This window comes from Rhamphochromis sp. 'chilingali', assembly GCF_963969265.1.
Source record: "Rhamphochromis sp. 'chilingali' genome assembly, chromosome: 16".
NCBI classification, from domain to species: Eukaryota; Metazoa; Chordata; class Actinopteri; order Cichliformes; family Cichlidae; genus Rhamphochromis; species Rhamphochromis sp. 'chilingali'.
Window position 1 is genome coordinate 31,237,325 of NC_137943.1, and position 22,280 is coordinate 31,259,604.

The following is a 22,280-nucleotide window of genomic DNA, read 5'->3' on the forward strand; positions in this document are numbered from 1 at the left end:
GCGGGGATCCTCCGCTAGCTTTTATTATGACCCGCTTGCTGTTAGCGGGCTAACGGTAAATGGCAGAGAGTCGTGCTAAAATGTTTAGACAGCGTTGCCCTCTTTAAACCTAGAGCCCGTCAAGTGGATTTAATCGGCGTTTTAACCAGTGGGTATGATTGTCTTCTTGGCGTAACGTCCGGTGGGGCTGTCAGTTTTCTAGTGAGGGAACAGCAGCGTGGTGTGTCGTCTTTGTTTACCGCGAGAGCCACGAAGCCCACTCAGCCTGGGCTGTCTGTCTGCTAATTGGGCTCCTGGGTCGCACACCTTGCTTAATTGATGTGTGAGCACGCCGGCGTGCAGAGCCGCCCGTCCTGTCATCACGCGGCGTGATCTCAGGAGAGGCACAGGCTGAACGGAGGAAACGAGGGCATCATTGCACAGGTGGCACCCGTTCACACCGACTGCGCTTGACACAGAATAGGGTAGCTCACATTACTCAGTGTCACCTCATTTTGTTTTGCCTTCAGCTATGGTGTGATGCCGGGTTACGTTTCCCTGTATTTGAATGTGAACATCAGAATATTTGTGCACTTTCTGTGTTTCACTATCAGAATCCACATAAAACATAAACAGTTTTTTCTCGTCAACAGTGCAAAAAATTGCCAGTTTTAAAATCGAGTGTTACACAAATTAAGGTGTAAAATCCAGATTATTTTTTTATTTTAACCATTTTCCAACACTGCCTTGTTTTATTTTGTGTGTGTGTGTGTGTGTTTAAGCCACATTTTGTGCCAGAGAAAAAAAGAACAAAGAAACTGTTTTTAAATCCCTTTATTACACTATTTGCAAAATTGACTGGCAACAGATGAGCTCTGGCCACGGATATCAGTAAATATCACAGGCTAAGGTTATTTATTTTAAATTGCATTTTTGTTTTGTTTTTAATATAAAATAAAGTTGTAGAAACACTTGCCAGTAGCATTTTGTGGACTCCAGATGTGTCTATAGTAGGTGCTTCATGTGATCTGGTTTTGCAATATTAAAACATCAACTCTGTATTTTTAAGAAGCCACACTCAGAGCAGTAACATCAACTCTCACGCCTAATGACTCTGACTGACTATGACCGATATATGCAGTGTTGCATTGTCACAGACAGCGTTTTTGCATTGTTTGTGCTGATTTGAACCGAATCTGCATTTATTTTTAGGTGGTTTGTTTGTTTGTTTTGCTCCCAACAACAAATATGCGGCTCGTTCTTACGTGCTTTCGACATAAACCACGGTCCATTCTCTCATGAGAAAGGGGTGAGAATTAACATCGCCTGTCGACATCTGTCTCAGCCTCTTCTACCACAAGTGCACTAAAGCCGAGCTTCTTCGTTCATGTTAAAATTCTTTCAGTAGTATTATGGTTAGCTTTTGGCTGCGGTTTATGAAAGTGACATCTTAAGTTTCACGGATGGCTAAGAGGAGCACCGCATAAAATTGGATTTGAATTTTTTAAGATATTTAGGGTAGGCCAGGCCTGTGCACCATTTTAAGGAGTCAACCTAACCAGTTTGAGTTTATTTAGTTTCAGGAGAAATTAATTGCATTAAAAACTGAAGTAACTAGTGACTGCATGTGGTTTTAAAACAAACCACACTGGCATATATCTCTTGTCTTCATAAGCATAAGCAATTAGCTTAAGATCATAATATTTCATCTTGTTGTTATAGTTTTTCATACTGTAAAATAAAGTCAGGGTTTAATTAAAGTAACTGTAGGGTGTATTTACATTTTTAGGTAGATTTCTGCTTGTGTAAGCATTTTTAAAAATGTTGTAAAAAAAAATAGCTGCCATGTTTCAGCTTTCATTTCATTTTTTTAAACATTGGTACAAGCTTTTTCCTCTTAAACATTGAGATGAGATGGAAGGAGGAACAATGTTTTCTTCTAAGTAACACGTCTGTCCTGATGGTCCAGTTTATGCTGATGAAAATCAGAGGTTTGGATATGCATCAGACACTTGTTACTGTTACTTGAAGCATTTCCTTTCACAGTTTTTAGTGACGTCTTTAATGTGAAGGACGTATGTGGTCCGAATACTTGGGTAAAACTATTTGTGAGGTATGAGGTGATGACTCAAGTACCATACATCACCTGTGTAATGTCTTGAAGGAGAGTCGCGCAGGATTCTGCACAATCTTTGGTTTTAGTTATCTGTCATCGCCCCTGGTGACTATCAGGTGATCTGAAACTATGCAACCATTTGTAAAGAAAACATCGTGTCTCTATCAGGCAAAATGTAAACTTGTGTTTTGCTGCTTTTGTGATGATTTACTAGTTTTAATGTCAGCAAGGCCTAAATAAAAAATGTCACCAGAGGAAACATTTGTTAGAGGCAAAAAAAATAAACTTCAAATAAATGTATTATAGATTTACACCTGTGTGTAATTTGTCCATGAATGACACAAAGTTGTGTGTATTCATTACGTTCACCTTTTGCTCATAGTTGGAGAAGATTTACAATAACTGTCCAAACCGTAATGAATGCAAGTTAATTTGTTTAATAGCTTACCCGACCAGTCTACCAGGTAAGAAAAATATTCTGAAATGTATGTGCTCTCATCCAGTGATGTGAGTGTTGTCTTATGAGGTAAATCCGATTGTTCAGTCTGACGTCACCAGCCGTGTCTGGACCTAAACTCCGCTGCAGGTCCATATATCAAACGATCACTATGGCATTACTGAGAGTTGAAAAACTGTCTAAAGTCTTTCATCTTTAATAAAATGATCAGTGTTCTGCTCTACCAGGTGTAACAATTGAGTTTAACATCCAGGCATCCATGAAAACGGAATTTATGACATTTAACGGAGTTTAGCAGGAAGTTAGCAGGGAGTTAGCTCGCTAGCTTCTATCTAAATACAATATAGCATGTCCTGACTGCGGGGTTTTGGAAACAAATTAAAACGTACAGCTCTGTTATCACTTCCAACATAAATGAAGACAGAAAACTAAACAGCAGTGACGTTTGTAGGGTTACTGAAGTTGGGCTAGCTGGTATATAATGATGTGCTACGTGACCGCTAGCGACACAGCTATGTTAGCATAATATAAACAAGCTAACTTTTTTCCACTCGATAAAAGTTAACGTGAGTGTTCTCGGTGGTCAGGAACAAATGCTTGGATTTATCTCCCCCCCCCCCAATATATTTGTTTCTGACTGAGGTTATATTAAAATTCAATAAAGTCCCCTTGAAAAAGATTTATTTTTCTAGACCAATAAATGCTTGATGTTGATGAAATGATTGAACAATCATGTTAAATAATCAGCAGTTCATTTCTGTTATACTCATGATTGTGATTTTTTGCCATGTTGGAGCAGTCTGTGTGCCTCTTTGTATTTTGTTTACCGGTAAGTTTCTGTTCATTTATTAAACAAAAGCAAAATAACTGCTGATCAATATTTTTTTGTCTTTGTTTCTTACAGTTGTCATGAATAAGGAAATCATGTCACGTGTGGTGAAGAAGAGGCAGGCGGACCCAAAGGTCGTCCAGTATGTCTGGGAGGCCATCGAGGTCATACGCAACCAGAAACAAATCGCAAACATGGACAGGATCTCAAAGTAAGTCCACAGCAGATAACACGGATGTAGTAATGTTATTTATGAACATAAATGGCTGTGTCAGCTCCCCAGTCAGTGTTTTAGGTCATTAAAGGCAGAGTGCGAAGACATTTTATCCCCTTAGGTCATCACTGTGCTAACATGTCATCGCTCAAACTACCTTCATGTTGATATGGTGAGCTGTTTGAATCATTTGTTTGGTTTGGTTCTTTGATGTTCCAGGGTGACCGATATTTGAAGCTCTTAGAAAAACTCTTCCTACTTAATCTTTAATCTTAATCTCTCTAGATTAAGATGTCTAGAATCTAAAAAGCTTTCAAATTTCTTTCTGTATTTTTATTTTTGTAGGGCTGAAACTGCGTCTCATCATTGTCAGTAATTTGTTTGCTTGGTCCTTTATTCCAAGTGGTAGAAAACGGTGAACATGTTATCAAGAACTTTTTTTTTTTTTCCACTACAAAATAATATCCAGCAGAAAAGCATCAAAATGCTAAACACAAGTGTTCCGATTTGTTTGATTGTTGTTTGTGGCCAAATAATTATCATCAACATAACAGATGCTTTTGTGCAGTTGTCGTTAATGTTGCCTTTGGCTTGTTATCGTATTCAAATGAGCACCATTTATCCTTGTGGGATGCCCTTGAGGGATTGTTCTTCATGTTTGTTTTTGAATTCATTTTAAATGTACCCAAAATGAAATGCGTCATATCTGTAATCACTTTGTTCTACAGCTACAAGCCGTAATTACGTGGTTTCGTTTAATCAGTTTCTAGATGTAAACAGACCAAGATGATGATCTTAAAACAATTATTTTTAAACCGTCACATTCAAGAGCCTGCTTGGTGAACAACTGCGTCATTCAGGGATAGGTGGACTAATCAGTTATTATTGTAATAGATTCAGGTCTAGTTCGATGTCTTTTAGGACTGTGCAGCGTTTAGTTTTTAATCACTATAGTTTTTGTTTTTTTTCATGTGTTACATAAAAGATTTCTACTCTAAAGCTATGTCGTGTTTCTGCTTATTACGCTCTGAGTCAGGCAGCTCTGTCTGCAGAGCGAGACTGACCCCTGCTTCAACAATGAGTAATGAATCAAAGTTTACTTTAACTATATCTTACATATATCCTCTAACTTCAGTAATGCATGTGTGGCAGCAGTTTCCAAAGTTTGATTTGTGGAAATAATACAATAAATATAAAAGCTGATGATTTCTGACTGGCTTTGCCGTTTTAACGTGTTGATCCCAGTCTTAACTGATTTACTAAAAACAAGTTGTATATTAACACTAATTAACTGAGGCTGGTAGACAAACACCTTCCATGTTTTGTGACAAAGCAGTTTTGAGAGCAGAGTCTAGTGCATTTGTGTCTGAGTAGTTTTCTTGCTGGAAAGGGCTCTCACTTAGGTCAAAAAGCAGTGAAAATGTTCTTAATGCGGTGTGCGCTTGATTTGATGTGCGTATTTTACGATGATTAAAATCTGTGTTGCTTGTGTCTGTATCCTCAGTTGTGCACGGCTTTAGTTTCGGTGTTGGTTTCAGGGTTGGACGGGTGTAGCAGGCGCCTATCTGAGTGGGGCGCGTCTGCTACAACCTACTTTAGTCGAGTCACTGAGCATCCCTTTATACAACCATATTTCCAAAAAAATTGCACTAGTGTAAAACTCAAACAGTAAAACTGAGCAGTTTAACTGAAGAGGTGAAACATTGTTTATGAATGTGAACAGTTGATCATGTTTTTCACATCTCAAAAACATTTTTAATATCACTGAAATGTTGCTGTGTCCAGGAGTGCTAGGTGTAATGTGATCCAGAGTACTGCATTACTGTAAGCACCTTATGTGCTTCAGGAGACTTACTGTACTAAATTCAGTCATCAGTCACAATTACACCATTACTTGCATTACAAACGTTCTTCAATTATCTGCATTCTGAGTAAACAGGAAAAAAAATTCAAACATGTCTTCTTCCTGTGCACTTGGCTGTAATCAGCTGGAGTGCAGATTTAGACATTGTTTTTATTTTCATTTCATAAAAAGTTTAAACTGCGCCAAGGACAGAAAACAGATTTTGGACTTTTTGTAGGCATCTGCGCAGACCGCATGCTAACACAAAGGTAGCGAAGAACCCAAGCTGGTGATGTAGTTGAGTTCATGCTGACCCGAGCCCAGCAGCCAGAGCCTGATCTTCAGTAGGTAGCAAGAGCTGTCAGGCTTGTTTCATGTTTCTGTAGTTCAAAGTGTGGCCATCACTTCAAAGTCTCTTTGGGTTGGTTTTCAGATTTGGTCTGCATTGTTGGGTTTGTGTTCATACAAGACACTTAAAAAAAGATTATATCTATCCTTGTTGAGATAGAGAATTGAGTCAGCGTTATAGTGTTAAGGGGTAATTATGTGACAGTGTCACAGAGTAATGAGTAATGGAAAGAATTACTTTCTCAGGTGAGTAAATAAGTAATATAGGGCATTACTTTTTGTTGTTTTTGTTTTAAGTAACAAGTAATGTGTAATACATTACTTTCTTTGAATAGCAATCCCAACACTGACTCTTTCCAATGGATGAAATGGCACAGAGACTGTGTTGTTTACAGAGTGTGGCTAGTATCATAAACTGTACGGGCGCCACTGTCGGCCTTCAAGGTTAATATTCACACACCTGTGGAGAAAGTGTTTATGCACTGTTTAGGCAGTGTTGGGAAGGTTACTTTTAAAATGTATTCCAATACAGAATACATACCCCAAAATGTGTTTTGTAACGTATTCCGTTACGTTACTCAATAAGAGTAATGTATTCTGAAATATAATATATCTTAATATATTATCTTGCTTTTTACAACTACACGAATGTACTATTGCCGTGTGATTTATTACTATTACTGAAGGGTTATTATTGTATTTACATGCTTCCAGCTCTCGTTTTTGTTCGATGACAACTCGTACTTTTCCACCCTCCTTTTTCTCCCTCCTCGCGCTCAGACACATAACGTGTATGGCAGTCCATTCTCCCTGCAGCACGGACTACACTGCCCATGAGGCTACATGCTTTAGGGCGATGCCTGTAGCATTCTGCCTGTTAGCTTAGCACAACAACAAAAAGCCACTCTGTCACCCAGGAAACACACAGTCGCAGAGAGAGAGCGTCACCCTGTAACCATGGCAACCGCAACGCTGCCACCTGGAACAACAGAACATGTCAAACAAAACCCAAACAGTCCTGACCCGCCACAATATGAAACAGGAAAATAACTCTGTAACGGAATACAGTTACTCATATTTTGTATTTTAACCTCCTAGGACCTGCCGTCCACATATGTGGACATCACATTATGGGTTATTTAGACCAAAATACTAAATTTTGCTCAACAATGGCCTGATATCCACTTACGAGGACATTATTCTGCTACTGTTCTATCGAAATTTTAAACAAATATCCTCATATGTGGCTCTCATTTTTCTTAGAAACAAAAATCAGGTTAAAAAAAAAAAATCTGGTAATTCTTTGTTTTTACATTCATCGGGTCCCAATATGCCCAGATATCAAAGAGAAATTAAAAATGCATGCCATGCTGATCCACACAGGTATGTACACAGGTGTACACACGGGTGTTCACAGACACGGACTACAGCTTTCTTGGCTGCTGCCTCAAAGCACATTGTGCGCTGTCTATCTTGCGTGCTGCACAATATCGTTTATTATTTAGCATCTACTGATATCTACTGCTAGCTAGTTTATTGTGATGGTGCTGGTTTTTTTTTTTTTTAATTATTATGTTTCTCTTCTGTTTTTTTTCTCCATACAGGTGACCCAGGTGTTTTGTTTTTGTTTGTTTGTTTGTTTGTTTATTTGTTTGTTTGTTTTTCTTTTTTTTTTCTTTTTTTTTCTTTCTCCCCCCCTTCTCACCGTCTCTTCTCCCCTTTGGTTTTCTTTCTCTCCCTCTCTTTCTTTCATTCTTTCTCCCTGTCCTATCCCCCAGTCATGTCTGTCCCGTTTGTAGCAACTGAAAATAAAATAAATTCATAATTATAATAAAGGTCAATCAAATGGACCAATATGGCAAGGCCATGATGATCCACTTGGTAAAATAAATCTGCTTGGCATCTTTCTTGGCCTTAAGACAACAATTCTGATGGCTAAAGATCCAAACGGGACACAAAAAAAAAAAATGCATGCCATGGAAGAGTTTGGGTCTTAGGAGGTTAAATACGTATCGGCGCTACATGTATTCCGTTACTCCCCAACACTTTGTTTAGGTTGTATGTAGGGCTGCCACGATTAGTCGACTAGTCACGATTATGTCGACTATTAAAATCGTCGACGACTAATTTAATAGTCGACGCATCGTTTGAAGCTTTGTAAGATCCCAAAAGACGCAGGAATAAGTAGCAGGATTTAAGAGTGTAATAACGGACTGAAACAGAAGATGGCAGCACTGCATGTACAAGGATGCCAGCTGCCGTTAAACCCCGAAGAAGAAGAAGCTGTGTCCCAGAATTCATAGCGCAGCCCAGCGCAGTTGTCAACAATGGCGGCAGCTAGTTAGTTTTAACTTTACTCTTATTATTCTTTCTGGGTCACAAAATAAACGTTTAACATATTTTCAGGCGAGAATGTAGCTGTGTAAACCTCAAATATCTGCTCAGTTTATCAAGACACCACATATTTTCAAAAGCGCTCCGACGTTTTCGGAGACGTCTGTTACCCACTAGCTCGTTAGCTAGACGGGGGCAAGGCTAACTAGAGCCGTGAGAACACCGGACTCCCGGCAAATCGTTTTCAAACCCACCGCCGTCTTTCGCTAGTCAGGTTAAACATATATATAAGTCACTTAGATAACTTAAAAATGTTATTGTTTGGCTTTCTTTAGTATTTTATTTGTTCCTGAGTAAATCGGTTTGGCTGAGATTAAAGTTATAGTTTTTGCACAGCTAAAACTGTCAAGCAGACAGCTGATTATCAGAAGTGTGAGACGCTGGAGAATATACTCCGGTGTCCTGTTATATTTTAGAAAGCAAGGAGTTTATTAAACTTCACCGAAACAATCTGCAAATTTCATTAAAAATTAATAAACTACCATCTTGTCTTTATTTTTAGTTAGCACAGACCTTAAACACTTAAAGCTGTAAGCTAATGATAGTTATATAAGACCAGATGCTGCTGGTGCAATAAGCTGTACGCTGTACATCCAATGGATGATGATCTGATTAGTCGACTAATCGCAAAAATAATCGGTGACTAGTCGACTATCAAAATAATCGTTTGTGGCAGCCCTAGTTGTATGGCGTCGACTCTGACGAAGCGTAAATCGAGCGGGGTCATTTTGTAGATCAAAGCCGTGTAAAATCGTTCTGGTTCACGAGGCTGTCATGCATCTTATTTTTCCAGACGGGGAAGGATGCAGCTGCTGTCTGCCAGGACAGATGGGTCTCTGCACTAAAAATCTTAAAACCAATAGTAAACATCTGTTGAACATCAGTAAAACATGAACAATTAGTTTAAGTGGCTATTATTTCTGATAACTGTCTAGTACGGTCCTTTGTTGTGACAAGTTGGTTTCGTATAATTGACTAAAGTACGAGTCCCGGTTGATATTGCACACCCCTAGTCTGGCATTGCTGTTTCTATTTCACAGTTGGGTTTTTTTCCTCAAGCTGCGAAGGCAAAGCTTTGGGTGTTGTGTTGTGCCCTGTTTATACTGGAGGGCAAACCAGACATGGATCAATACCTTGATTGGCAGCTGTTAAGTTCTGACAGTCTCCAGCTGCTGCTCGCTCATTGCTGTTCTCGCCATGTGGTCAGCTCTCCCTCTAATTGCTTCGCTCCTGCTGTAGAAACCTTAAATCTGCAGCAGGTTGGGGTCACGACGTTTTAACCATCTTGGTTTTTATCTGCTGCGAGAATTCCACATTGTTCAGACTATGCAAATTGATGACAAATCACCCAAAGCAGACCTTGCTGATCAGTCATTCCTTTCAGTTGGCGGATGGAGCACAGACTCAATGAAACACTTGGCACATCTCTTTTCAGCAAGTTGGCGAACACCTTGGGACCTGGCGGCTTGCCAAATGAATACTGGCGGCGAGTGGGTGTTGTCATGGTAACGGCAAGCACTGGCATGCAACGGATAGCACCAGCTTTCCTGTACAACCTCCCCTCTCTTTACAGCCCCACTGCAGCTTAATTTCACCGTGTCGGCTTTGTGGCTATAAAGGTGATGGGTGATGTAGAAGGAGAACAAAGTTGGTGAGGCAGAGGCTAATCTTTAACCAGCCTATCAGGCAGCTTAGAATCAGTTAGTTACATGTTAACCAACCTAACTGCTAACTTTAAATACCCAAAATATGGGTTAGTTAAATTTATAAAAATTTTGTTTTTATTCTGTTGATCTAACAAAATAACTATCTGTTAAAATAAAGGGAAAAAACATTAAAAGATGCATTCCTTTGAATTCTTTGCTTTTGGTGTCTTTAATTGCTGTAAAACCTTTATATAAAATCCATGTCAGTTTGTTTGCCAACTTAACCAAACAAGGTGCGTACGTACACTGGAATGGGCTGGTAATTAAATCCAGGTGTGACTAGTCACAAGAGCTGGAATGATTTGTGGAGGAGATCTCTTAATCTGCAACTATGTTGTTAATCTGGCAACCGTTTTGTGCTTTATGCCAAAGCACCAAGCATTAGATGGTTCCATCTTTTTAATTGTGAATGTTTGCTGGCTGATTTGTTTCAATGTTGCCTCATTTGTGTGACAAATGAGTCAAAAAAACTGTTTAAAAACTGTTATCTGACATTTTAATTGACAAAATGACTGAAGTCAAAAAGGATTAAAGGAGCTGAATAAAGCTTTTACTTTCCATATTGTACTATAGTAAAAATTGGACTAGTTGCACTTGTGCATTGCTTAGAGTAGGACAGATATTAAGCTGGAAAAAAAATTGTCATCCTGCAACATCATACATTTGATGCAATTTGAGATTAAAACTCGGTGAACTTAACAGGAAAAAAGTTGATTATTTTTAAGTGCTGCGGTTCGGAGGACGATGGTGTAGAGAGAGAAAGATAGAAATAGAAATGTCATGTAGTCAGTAGAGCTTCCGCTATCCTGGTCAGAGGACCCTTGTACATTGATTTCAGATCCTTTGGTAATACTCTCTGACTTGTATTCACTATCTATCCCCACCCCTGGGCCTATGCCAGCCGAACAACTCTTTCTGGAGGAAATCCTGTGGTCTGTCTGTTGGCTGACTGCCCCAGTAGACGATACATGACCTTGCTCGGAGAATTGTCCTACCAATCAGCGAGCAGCTGCAGGAATCGGCTTTGTAAATGTACGCTCGTGAGAGGGGAAGCTGATGGAAAAAGTCCTCCTCTGCTTGCAATTTTAAATACCACACGTATCCCTAATCTGTTTTCCGAAGATTGTAAATTAATTTATGTAGCTCTGGGGTTTTGTTGGAAAATTACAAAACAGTGAGACGGCTAATTTAAACATGGTGGGGAAAATGCAGCCTCTCCAACGGATGTGTACACGAATTAGAGCTGGTTTAAGGGATGAGAAAGGTGTTGGTCTTTGTCCCATCCAGCAGTATTAATCCAAGTATGTTTTTGCTGTGTTTTCCGCCTGCCTCGCGTTTTAAATGTTCATCTTTAGCCAGTATTAAAAAATGGCTGTCATTAGCACAGCTGCCTCTGATTTTCCTCAATTACATCTCCACTTCCGACTTTGCAGGTACCTGAGCCGTGTGTTTGGCATGCATCCGAAGGAAACCGCCAGACAGTTGAGCCTGGCTGTGAAGGACGGCCTGGTGGTGGAGACCCTGACCGTTGGCTGCAAGGGCTCCAAGGCCGGCATCGAGCAAGAGGGATACTGGCTGCCTGGGGATGAGATGGTGAGCCCACTACAATTTATCAAGTTCACAAGCAGTTGTGAATTTAATGTCTGAGTTTGTGTTAATGGCCACAAATAGAAAGTAGTAGTTGGGTCTGCACAGCTGAGTGTTGATCTGACTGATAGCTGACACTTTTTAGCAGCCTGTAAGAGTTGGCAGATTGTATCGTTTCCTTACCGATCATTTTTAGTCCTGTGTTTTAGCTAGGGGAAAATCTCAATAATCCTATAAAACCTATTAAAGCCATTGTCTATAATGAAAATATTTGCTGGTTTTTAGTAATGAATTTACAGCATGCACACAGTACGTCTTTTACTATGTTCACAGATGATATACAGGCACGTTCTTAAGCAGTAAGTGCCAAACAGCAGAGGTAGCTGGGTAGGAAGGAGTGGTATTTCAGATTAATACAAGGCTTCAATAATTACCGCTCAGCGTGCATGTGCAGAAAATACTCCATCAGCTTCTGCTGTCGTTTGCCTTGAGAAGGAAGCCATCTGCTCTGCAGTTTTATTGATAGACTTCTTTTGAAATTTGCAATACTTGTTTTATTTCCCCAGTTAGTAGTGAGGCAGTATTCGCAGTGTAGTGATTCTTACAGTCAGTCTGTCACAGTATTTGTGCAGAGTGCACTATTTCAATTTATCACTGTCTGGGGAGAACCTTTGTGTATTTTTCCATCTGTATTTCAAAAGGCTGTGGTGTGCATTACTTTGCAAATGCAAGTGGGGGGTAAAGTATTTTGTGGCTGTTTTTAATCCTACTGTTTTTGTTTCTTTAGGGTACAAAAACTGGCTGTATCAATGTCACACTTTACCTGTTAAACAACATTAGCATCATCAGTCATGAGTGAGCTACAGTGAAACATAATGCAGGAAAAACACAAATCTGTGATTTGATTTGATAGGAAACTAAGTTTTCTACTCTTTCTAAAACAACTGTAACTTCCATGTGCTCATGTAACAGTTCACACTGACTTCAGATTTAATAGAACAGGTTTATTTGTTATGATTGCAGACCAGAGAAGAGTCATGGAAACATAGAAAGCTTGATAGATCTGGCTCTTTATATGTTGTGGGTCATCACAGAATACTTTTGTGAGTGGAGAAAGGCATGGGTCTCTAAGGGACATGACACTGAGGCTCCAGTGGAGCCCAGGTTATTTTAGCAGGACTTTTAAACACTACTCTCTGAATCACTTGCAATCACAGGATCCAAAAGCCGAGGGAAGCAAGGTAAGGGCTGCATCGTTATTTTCAAATCCAGGGTTTGTTCTCATTTGCTCCCCTCATTTTCCCCTCCTCTCAACTAACATCATTCTGTGAGAAATCAGTTCTGCCACATGCAGTGCAGTCGGGGATTTGAGTGAATCTTTTTAAGCAGGCTGCAGAAAAGCTAAACAGCGTACAGTATGGTCTGGTTGGTGCAAAAGTTAGAAGCCGTTTAAAATGAGATTGAAAGTAAGAGATCGAGTCTTTGTGCAGTGCTTTTGACTGAGTCCACTTGCTGCACCGTAAATGAATTTATGCATCCGGTTTCCATTTGAAAATCATTCTGCTTGCTGGCCTAGAGTTAGCAGTAATCGCACTGCCAGACATTACATGCTGTCATTCAGTTATGCTGTGAAAAGCTTCATGAAAGTCCGTTGCAGCGCTGTGTCTGCGTGGCCAAATTTCTTGCGGAAGTGATCAGTGATCTTTATGAAATATGTGCTTGCTACTTATCTACAGGTGTGTTGTTGCTTGATTTTGATAACACAAAGTCTCCTGATGTTTTAAAAAAAAAAAAAAACCCAGCCAAACATACTCAAATATCAAGTTATGGCTTGAAAAGCAATTGGTGTTTGCTTAAACTCAATCACATTCTCATGTGAGATGACAAGCAATGCTAGCATAGCCGCAGGTTGGTAGCAAGCATTTGTGAGTTTGTAGTATTTTGGTCTTGGTAGTTGTAGTTCTTCTAAGAACAGTGTGCTCTGCTGTGGTCTTAACTTCTGTCTGGCATGCTTATTTTCTTTTTTTTCTTTTTTCCTTCATTTTCAATTGATGAAACAGTGGAGGTGGGGGTGGGAGGGGAGCTGGGTGATTATGGTTTGTGTGGTTGTGCTCTTTAGTTTCCTCCGTGCCTGCTGCTAATAACACGGCCGACTGGTTCTTTCAGGTTAGTAATCACTCAGCGGACAGACCAGAGTTTGAATGTGAGCAGCACTCTGAAGCAGGGCCTAGATGGAGGCCAGTTCTCCCACCGCAGGTGCTTGGATTCAGTCCAGCTGGCGTGAGCTGTGTCCTCTGGTTGACCTCAAGATTTATTTGGTCCTCTAACAGATAACCATGGCATTTGCACAACAACATAACTTTCAAAAATAGCACAAATAGGTTCTTTAAAAAAATTAAAGTTCAGTTTTAAAAGCATTCCCTCAAGCCAGGCTGGATTAAATCCAGGTTCACCTGATCTTACAGGATCAATTTCATTAAACGTCCCCTAAATGCTTGTTGATTATTGAAAGTTTGGTTATTAAACTGACTTAAATCTACTCATTTGATGCATGGTAATGAACATGATGTGATGTATTGATGCACTTTGACAGTAGTTACACACAGTAAAAGAGTCTACATGCACATTATTTCATTGCAGCTACTAACCCATTATTTTGACATCGTTCAGCGAGTTTCGCTGCTCAAACACTGTTTTCATTCTTTAGATCCTCCCGAGCGAATTTCATTTGTTTTTGAAACTTTATTGAACGCTTGACAGGCCTCTGAGTGGATATGCTCTTTGATCAGTTTCTTTACTGTGCATAAACACTGTAACTAACATCACTGAGTGCAGGGTTTGCCGTGGTGCTTAAGGGTGGGCCATCTCACATACAATTAATACACACAGGAAATGAAACACTTGACACCAAAAGAGAGGCTATTTAATGTGTCAAGATAAAAAAATTTTACCATCAAATATTTTAGCAAACAACTTGAACAATAGAATAACTTTATAGAAGGATAAGATTTAATATTTGATGTGTCATTGCTATTAAATATGTTGATTTGTGAGATTTTAATTAGTAAGTAGCCATTGTTGCAATGTTGCCTCCCTAGCAAGGTTTAAAACGTCTGCACGCTATGAACATAGGCTCCAAACTGCTCTGATAGCTGGAAAAACTCAAACTTAGTGCTTCTCTCTGAGAATAAACATTTAACTTGGGCCTGTGGAGAGAGACAGGATCAGAAATGCTAACAGAAAGGACTTTGTTCGTCATAGCGACACAGACATTTTTCATTCAGATATTCTTATTGAGCTTGACTGAGTTTGATGCGGGCTAGCTTAACATGGTAACCTATGTAACAAAAGCCACTGCTTAGCTAACCAGCATTAGCAGCCTTTGATCCTCTGAGCCACTGAAATGGAGATAAATTATCTCAGTCAGCTCATTATTCTGTTAGTTGCTTTAACTGGGGCAACCAAAAAACCATCAGCAGTGCAAACCCTTGTCAGGGTTTTCTACCCAACTAAGTAGTCACGACTACTTATTCAGTTGTCACTATCATCAGGCAGCAGTACAAACCATAGCTACTTGACATTGCAGTAATGGTGGTACTGCTCAAAGGCAAACAAAAATGCCCACTGATGGTGCTGTAGTGATGGATCTGTGTTTGTAGGCTGGGAGTGAAGCCTTACAATGGAGATGAATCCTGGAGTTGTTTTTTGTGGGTCACAATAAGGCATGCTAGCCCTGTTGCTCGACCTTGCCCGGCTCTGTGGAGTGTCCCAGCTTGACACTGACAGTACAGAGCTGTTAACCAGAGTAAAGCTAAAGGCAGCCAACTCTCACTGCCTCGGTTCTTCCTCTATCGCTCTCAAAGCCCTCGCCTTGGCAGCTTATAGTCGGGGCACATTTCTCCCTCCAAAAAGCAAAGAAGCGCTTCACGGTTAAGAGAAGTCTGTGATTGGAACTCATAAAAGGCTTTTTTTGGGGGGAGTTGAACTTTAGCTAAGCACAGTTTTATAGTCGTATCTCTATCTTAGTGTTGGTGTTGCCGAGTCTGTATTCAAACGTTGTTATTGTAATAATATCTGTTGTGCTTGGGCCCAAATCTGTCCGCACTTGTGTTAAAAGTCACTTTGCTGAAACCACAGACGTCGTGTCCTTGGCTCACAGAGCTCTGGCTTTTTGAAGTCAGCCACTTGTCTTTCATCAGACAGTCCAACAATAGTGAAGTGGCTCTTGACACTCAGCAGAACACGAGCACCATCTCTCTGTTTTTCAAGTGTTTGTGTGGGTGAAGAGACTATTACGCTTTAGAAGTCCTTTGACGAATCGGTGCATGGATTTTTAGAGTGTGTTTACATCTACGCGGACTTAAATTTTGAACCCTCCTTCAGTTCTGTTCAGCTGGGAATCTTTGAGGTTGTACTTCGTGTGAGCTCATTTTGTTCCCAGATAAACTTTGGACGAAAATATGTGGTCTGACCACGATCACTGCTACAGTGGTGAGATCCTGTATGTGCCTGAAATGGCAATGTAGATGTGCAGGTTTGAATCTGCGCATTACCACTGTGGGTTTAAAGCGACGCAAGCGAGATGGGATAGACGGACTCTCAGCTTTAATTCAAGGGGTTCATTGAAAATTATGCCCCCCCCCCCCCCCCCCGACCCCCCAAAAAAAATTATCTTAAATTTTTGTTCTTTAAAGAATTTTTCAATTAATGATTTAATTTATTTTCAGCTCTGTTAAACACGCCATCAATTTGTTCATAGATTTATTATTTTTTTTAATGAATAAAATTATAAAAACAGCAATTACATTTTGTAATTTGTAATTAATTTGTGCAATCAGCTATTAAATTATTCCAATCTTTTTAAAAAAAACGGATGCAAGTAAAACCTGAGGATCACTTTCTGATTTTCTTTCCTCGTCTCCTTTGAGTTTATACGTCCTCAGTTCCTTATTTCATTCGAGTTCGAGGCAATACAACATCTCGATTTGGAGCCTTATTTTAAACATCGATTAATAATGATGTGTGGCATAACAACATTAGGGCTCCTTTGTTTGTTTGGTTTTTTTTTGCTAGTTGATAAACATTCTTATTTACAGTTACAGATGGAGAACAGTATTTAATTGCTTAAACAAACAGTTGATCATAACTAGAACAGCTTATTCATAAAGTCTTCTTCCAACACTAATATATTTGTTTTAAACTTCACCAGTAAAAAGAGTTCTGCAAAGGATTGAGCTGTTCATCCTCAGTTGTAACTCCTGATGTCCTTTTGCTTCCCTGGCTCCTACAGATGAGTTTTAGGGATTAGGATATACTTTGATGCAGTGAGATGCATTTGAAGGTCCGAAAGAGATGCTTAAAAAAAATAGAAATGCGAAAAACCTGCAGGACAAATGAGTCCTGCAGGTGTTTTTATGGCTAGTTTCATCCCCTATATGAAGCAGCGGGTTACACTCCTGCACTTTCGATTTTTGTTACCGTCTTTTGTTTAAAGACTTGTCAGGATTGTTTAGGAAAATGCATTCTTAAAAAGATTTTCTTCAGTATTGAGCAAGCAGAAGGCAAACAGACCTCATCAGAAACTCTTTACTACTTTGTCATTGCTGCAGCTATTAGCCAGTGTGCTTCACCCCCCTCAAACCCTAAACTATAGCAGCACATGGAGAAGAAATCAAGAGAAATAGAAGTGCTGTTTTTGGGGGTTTTTTTTTTTTTTTTTTGCATTTCCTTTTTTTTGAGCTGCACTCAGTCACGACTCCTGCTGGACCCACTGTGTCGGCAAGGCTGTGAGTGGGAGGAGTTGGACTCTTGACAGGCTGATAAGTACGTGAATTTCTAGTGCTTTTACTTCCCGTCTCGGCGCAACTCAGTTGACCTGCTGAATGCTACGGATACGCCGTGGAATGCTCCTGCACATCATCCATTCACAGGCTGTTCTCTATGAACACAACTTTTAATTATAGTTCAATAAAAGCAGGAGGAAACTCCTTTCTGGTGACGTAGCAGGGGCTTCTTACTCGACAAGAATAACTTTAAGTTATCATATGAAAAATAAAATCACCCTCAGTGGTTAGCACAGTATTTTCTATTTTCAGACTTTTGAGCTAAAGCTGAGAATCTGCAGTCTTGATCATTTCATTTCTAATCTGTTGCACCATCTTCGTAAAAACTGTGTCACAGGTCACAAATTGCCGGACTTGACTGTGTTACTTTTAGCAGGGAATAGAGGAGGATCAGCTGGGTATTGGCTGATACAATAATATGGCTGAATTATATGGCAATAGCTGTATTGTGCAGTTCTACTTAAAGTCCATCGCAGGGAAATGTTAAATGTTGCACATTAGCATAAGAAAACCAGATTACAGAGCATTACAGAAATTTAAACACGTTTGTGGTCCTACTAATGAGGATTGATGCCCGGCCCCAAGGCTAGCCAGTAATTGCCGAGAGAAGTAGCAGGCATTCATTAAAATTGAGCAAACCACAAAAAAGCAATTAAAACAAAAGTTTTGAAAAGGAAAGGTCGACAAAAATAATAAATTTATAATTTAAGAACGCCAAATAAACCTTCACTACTTTAATATTAGCATTTGTGAAGCCTCTTTGTAGTTGTTCAACAGCTGCATTGATTTATAGATAAACTGCATTTTTGCCCTGCCGCTTCCCTGTTTGCGTTTATCTAGGAACAATCGAATGATTCCCTCCCGTAGTAGTGTTCATCACTCAGGCCGTTCACCACATTCACACCTTGTAGGAACTCGGCACAACCACTTTTTTTCTTTTCATTCTTGTATATCCACAAAAGAGGGAAAAAGGCTTGAAGGGCTCTTTCTGAAAACCAGCTTAACATATTTTCTGAGAGGAAAGATATTTCCACCCAGATGATCTTACTGATTCACACTTTGAATCATTGACCTTTTACTCAGCTATCACAAGGACAGTGTTATTTGTCCAAATTAGCTTTTTTGGGCTAAATGACTTCACTGCTGATGCACAGAGTGTGTCTCCATAATCAGATTCAGGATGAAAAGGTTTTTTTTCCCAGGCTATGTGAGGAAGTTTGGTCAGTGTGCATTTATAGAGGATTCCTGTAGAATTTCAATGAAATGATGTATTTAAAAGTTTCTGCTGCAATGCACTCGGGAAGCGAGTGTTCCTAATATTACAATCATACCACCAGCTATTCAGTCACATGTGCTAGAATCTATTTGCATATATTTTCTAGACATATCTGAACATGAGCAGCAAAAAAGCAGTAGACTATGTTACCTGTAGGTTACCAGTCAGTTTTTGTTCTTAGGGTTTATATCTGACCTGACTCCCCTGTGTCCTCTAGCAATAAATTACAAAAAATTAAATCTAAAATCGAAAGTGAGTCACATCGCAGACATCAAATCAGGAAAAAGGACGAGTAGGATCCATATAGAAATCTTGATTACGATGGCGCGCTAAACCAATAAAATTGAGGCTTTTGATGGTCCTTGTCAGTGCTGAGTAAACAGGTTGATGCTTCTCAGTGGGGCAAATCCTGACACTTTCAGGAATTAACTGGTCTCTCTGCTCTGTTGCTTGACATCCTAGTGAGCTAGCTTTAATCAAGGATGGAGGATAGGAAAAAAAATAAAATCATTTCCTCCCCTGCTGTGGTTGGCGGGTTGGAGGGGGGGGGTCACCCAAACTTGTGCTTTGCTGTGTCTTCGCTGCAGGACTGGGAGACGGAGAGCCACGACTGGTACTGCTTCGAGTGTCACCTACCGGGTGACGTCCTAACATGTGACAACTGCTTCCGAGTCTATCATCTCAAGTGTCTGTCGGACGAGTGCAAGCCCAGAGACGGAGGATCTCCCTGGCAGTGCGTCGTCTGCAGGGTGGGTGCTCGAAGAGTGCAAGCACGTTCGTGAGAAAGTGAACAGATTCTGGGCTGTTTGATGATTAAGAATAAGGCTGGTCTTTACAAACAGATGATCCTACAGTCTTAGTCTTTTTTTTTTTCACACATAGAGTCGTTTCTGTCCCACACTGCTTTCTGTTTCTCTCCAACAGGATTTTATCTTTTAATATTTCAGGATATTGCCTTTCTAACAGCTGCCAGGGGCCATAATGACTTAATATTGAAATGTATTTCTATTACACTGTCAGAACACTTCCTGCAGTGATGTGATGTCTGTCTGGTTTTTTTCTTTCTTTCTGCACATCATCAGGGAAGTAAAAAGAAGAACTTAAACAAACAGGAGATGTGTAAATACCTGCGCTTCATTGTCCAGCGTATGAAGGAGAGGGTGAGAACAGCTTGTACTTTTACTCCTGGTTGTTTTTGTTGTTGTTGTCATCAAACCTAACTATGGAAATCCAGCTTACAAGATTTGCATGTTACAAATCCTTTTTCCTCCTGTTTCGTTACCGTAGTTACACATATACAGCTGTGGGTGCTCACGCTGAGGTTTTTCAATAATAAGACCAGCATATGTGCGAGAAATTCCTGTGAGCCAAAAAGTCATGCTTCAGGCTGCTCTGAATGCTTCGTTTCATCTCAGGCACGCGCGGCTCTGGCTGTGACATCAGAAGCCCCGCCCACCTAATGTTTAAACGGTCTACTCGTGAGAAGCAGCCGATTAGTAGAGTGCTGGCTTAAAAGGTGGACGGACGCGAACTTCAACTGAGGAGCTGCAGAAAAACTAATGATAAATATTGATTGTTTTCAAGTCCGAGAATAAAAATATGGAGCTGAATCAGTGTAATAGTAAAAAAAGGCCTCATTATACAACCCTTCCCCTCATCTTTTCTCCCATTACGTCTCCATGCCCACACTTAGTCCCTCCATCTCCTCTCTCCTTTATCTTCCCCCCGTCTCCCTCTTAAAGGCATATTAAATCTCATCATTAACCCCGCATGCTGCCTCTATCGATGTAGACCTCCCAAGCTCCCCCTCCTTCATTACTCCGTCACCTTCCTCTAACACATCCCTGCTTTTCTACGTCAGACTGCGTTTTATCGTTACACCTCGTCTACGTTGCAGGCAGTGGACCTGAACAAAAAAGGCAAAGACACTAAACATCCCATGTACAGACGACTGATCCACACTGCACTGGACGTCTCCAACATCCAAGAGGTACAGTGGAGCTCGGCATCATCACAGCTCCGCTTACATTTGTCTGATTAAGTATATTTGTGTTATTTTCACAGCCATTTTGACCTTCACTGTGCAGAGGTTGTGATTTCAAGGCTGTTTTCAGAATCATGTACTGGGTTCTCCTAACATCTGGGTTGTCAGGCTTGTTTCTGTGAGCTGGATTTGGACATCAGTTAGTTTAGAAGCTGATTTTTCTTTTCCACATTTTTTTTTTTTTTTTTTTTTTCAACAGACCTGGAGGTAATCTCTGTGAATTACATTGAAGCCCCTTTTTTAACTTTGTTTTAGTCTAAAAACTTTCCAGGGTCCAGAACTTTGAGTTCATCCACTCCTGAGTGGGTTCTGGCATCGTGGTATGAAACTGTGTAATTTCTCCGCTGAAAAGCGAACGCTCCAGTGAGCTCTCTGAGATGACTATTGATTAGCTAATCAGCTTGTGATGGGACTAACACCCTTGTCAAGCTATTCTCAGGCTGTGAGGTGGAACCAAGTATGTGCACTGGAATCTATTCTCAGTATTGTCTAATATATTGTTCTGCTCCGCTTTCAAAACTCTGCTACTTTAGCATGGCATCTCATCAGCGCTAGAAAGACTTTGGACTCACATAGGTACCAGCGTTTGATTGGGGAAGATCAAATTCCTCCCCACAGAAATTGACTCTGATCAAGTGGAGCAAACATGAAACCTTAAATGTTAAAAGGAACACTTGTTACATTGTATTATGTACAGTTCAGTGATGCAAACACATAACACAAGAAAAAGTTAGCAAGATGAGGAATGGCCCTATGCAAATAAATTTGACTTGAGTCTTAAGTACTGGGAATGGTTTGCAAATAACCATTTTGCAAGATTTGGTCAGACAGGCAGGGCTGTGCTGTGGTAAGGCGTGCATCACATCCAGCTCCTGCCAAAGGGGGGGGGGGGGGGGGGGTGTGTGGGGTAACCTCTTTTGTATCACTCACCTAACACACACTCAGCATGTGAGTGGACTCTTTGTCCTCGTTCTCCTCCTGAATAAATTTCTTTTCAATATTTGTGACTCTTTCAGAATCTGTCTGAAGGAAAGTACAAGACTTTTGAAGAGTTCAAAGCAGACGCTCAGATGATTGTTCACAACACTGCCATACTGTACGGAGGTGGGTTCAATGTGTCGCCACATACTGGTTATGAAACACACCGACCTTAGATTGAGGAGTTTAAAGTAAACCCTGTTTCCTCTTAACAAAAAGCAAAAAAGTTCCCAAATGTTGACTGTTTTGTAAAAAGAGTGAATCTTACAAGAATTCAATTTTAATAAAACGAATATTAAATTTAGTGTTAGTCTGTTTTAAATGTTTTTATCAATAAATTGAATGCATGGAATCATTTTTGGACAATTTGACAATTTTTCAGTATATCCATCCATCCATGTTCTTCCACTTATCCATGTCAGAGTTGTAGGAATGCTGCAGCCTGTCCCAGCTGTGGTGGGATGAAAGTCAGGGTACACCTGGACATTTAAGTCCTTTTAATCTGCCTCGCTTCTGAAATGGTTTTCTGTGTGTTTGTTTGTTTGTTTTGCTGCCTTAAGATCTGTGGTTAATTCTAGCTTTAGACAATTTCGCCTTGTTTTAAAAAAACAAACTGAATTTTGTAGCTTTTATCAGAGGATGAATGTCAGCAAGTGTCAGACTGAG

General features: G+C 40.0%; 1 protein-coding gene across 3 annotated transcripts in view; it reads left to right on the plus strand.

Annotated features, from left to right (window-relative positions):
- Positions 1-22,280, plus strand: part of zmynd11 (zinc finger, MYND-type containing 11) — a 30,579-nt gene that overhangs the window by 875 nt on the left and 7,424 nt on the right. For 2 of the 3 annotated variants that reach the window (XM_080906697.1, XM_080906696.1), the window contains exons 2-9: positions 3,457-3,592; positions 11,320-11,479; positions 12,691-12,714; positions 13,640-13,729; positions 19,180-19,341; positions 19,675-19,752; positions 20,490-20,582; positions 21,653-21,740. In XM_080906697.1, the coding sequence (XP_080762823.1) occupies positions 3,462-3,592; positions 11,320-11,479; positions 12,691-12,714; positions 13,640-13,729; positions 19,180-19,341; positions 19,675-19,752; positions 20,490-20,582; positions 21,653-21,740 (826 nt within the window). In that variant the 5' untranslated portion in view covers positions 3,457-3,461. The remainder of the gene's footprint in view (positions 1-3,456; positions 3,593-11,319; positions 11,480-12,690; positions 12,715-13,639; positions 13,730-19,179; positions 19,342-19,674; positions 19,753-20,489; positions 20,583-21,652; positions 21,741-22,280) is intronic. The other variant, XM_080906698.1, reaches the window with a different exon arrangement.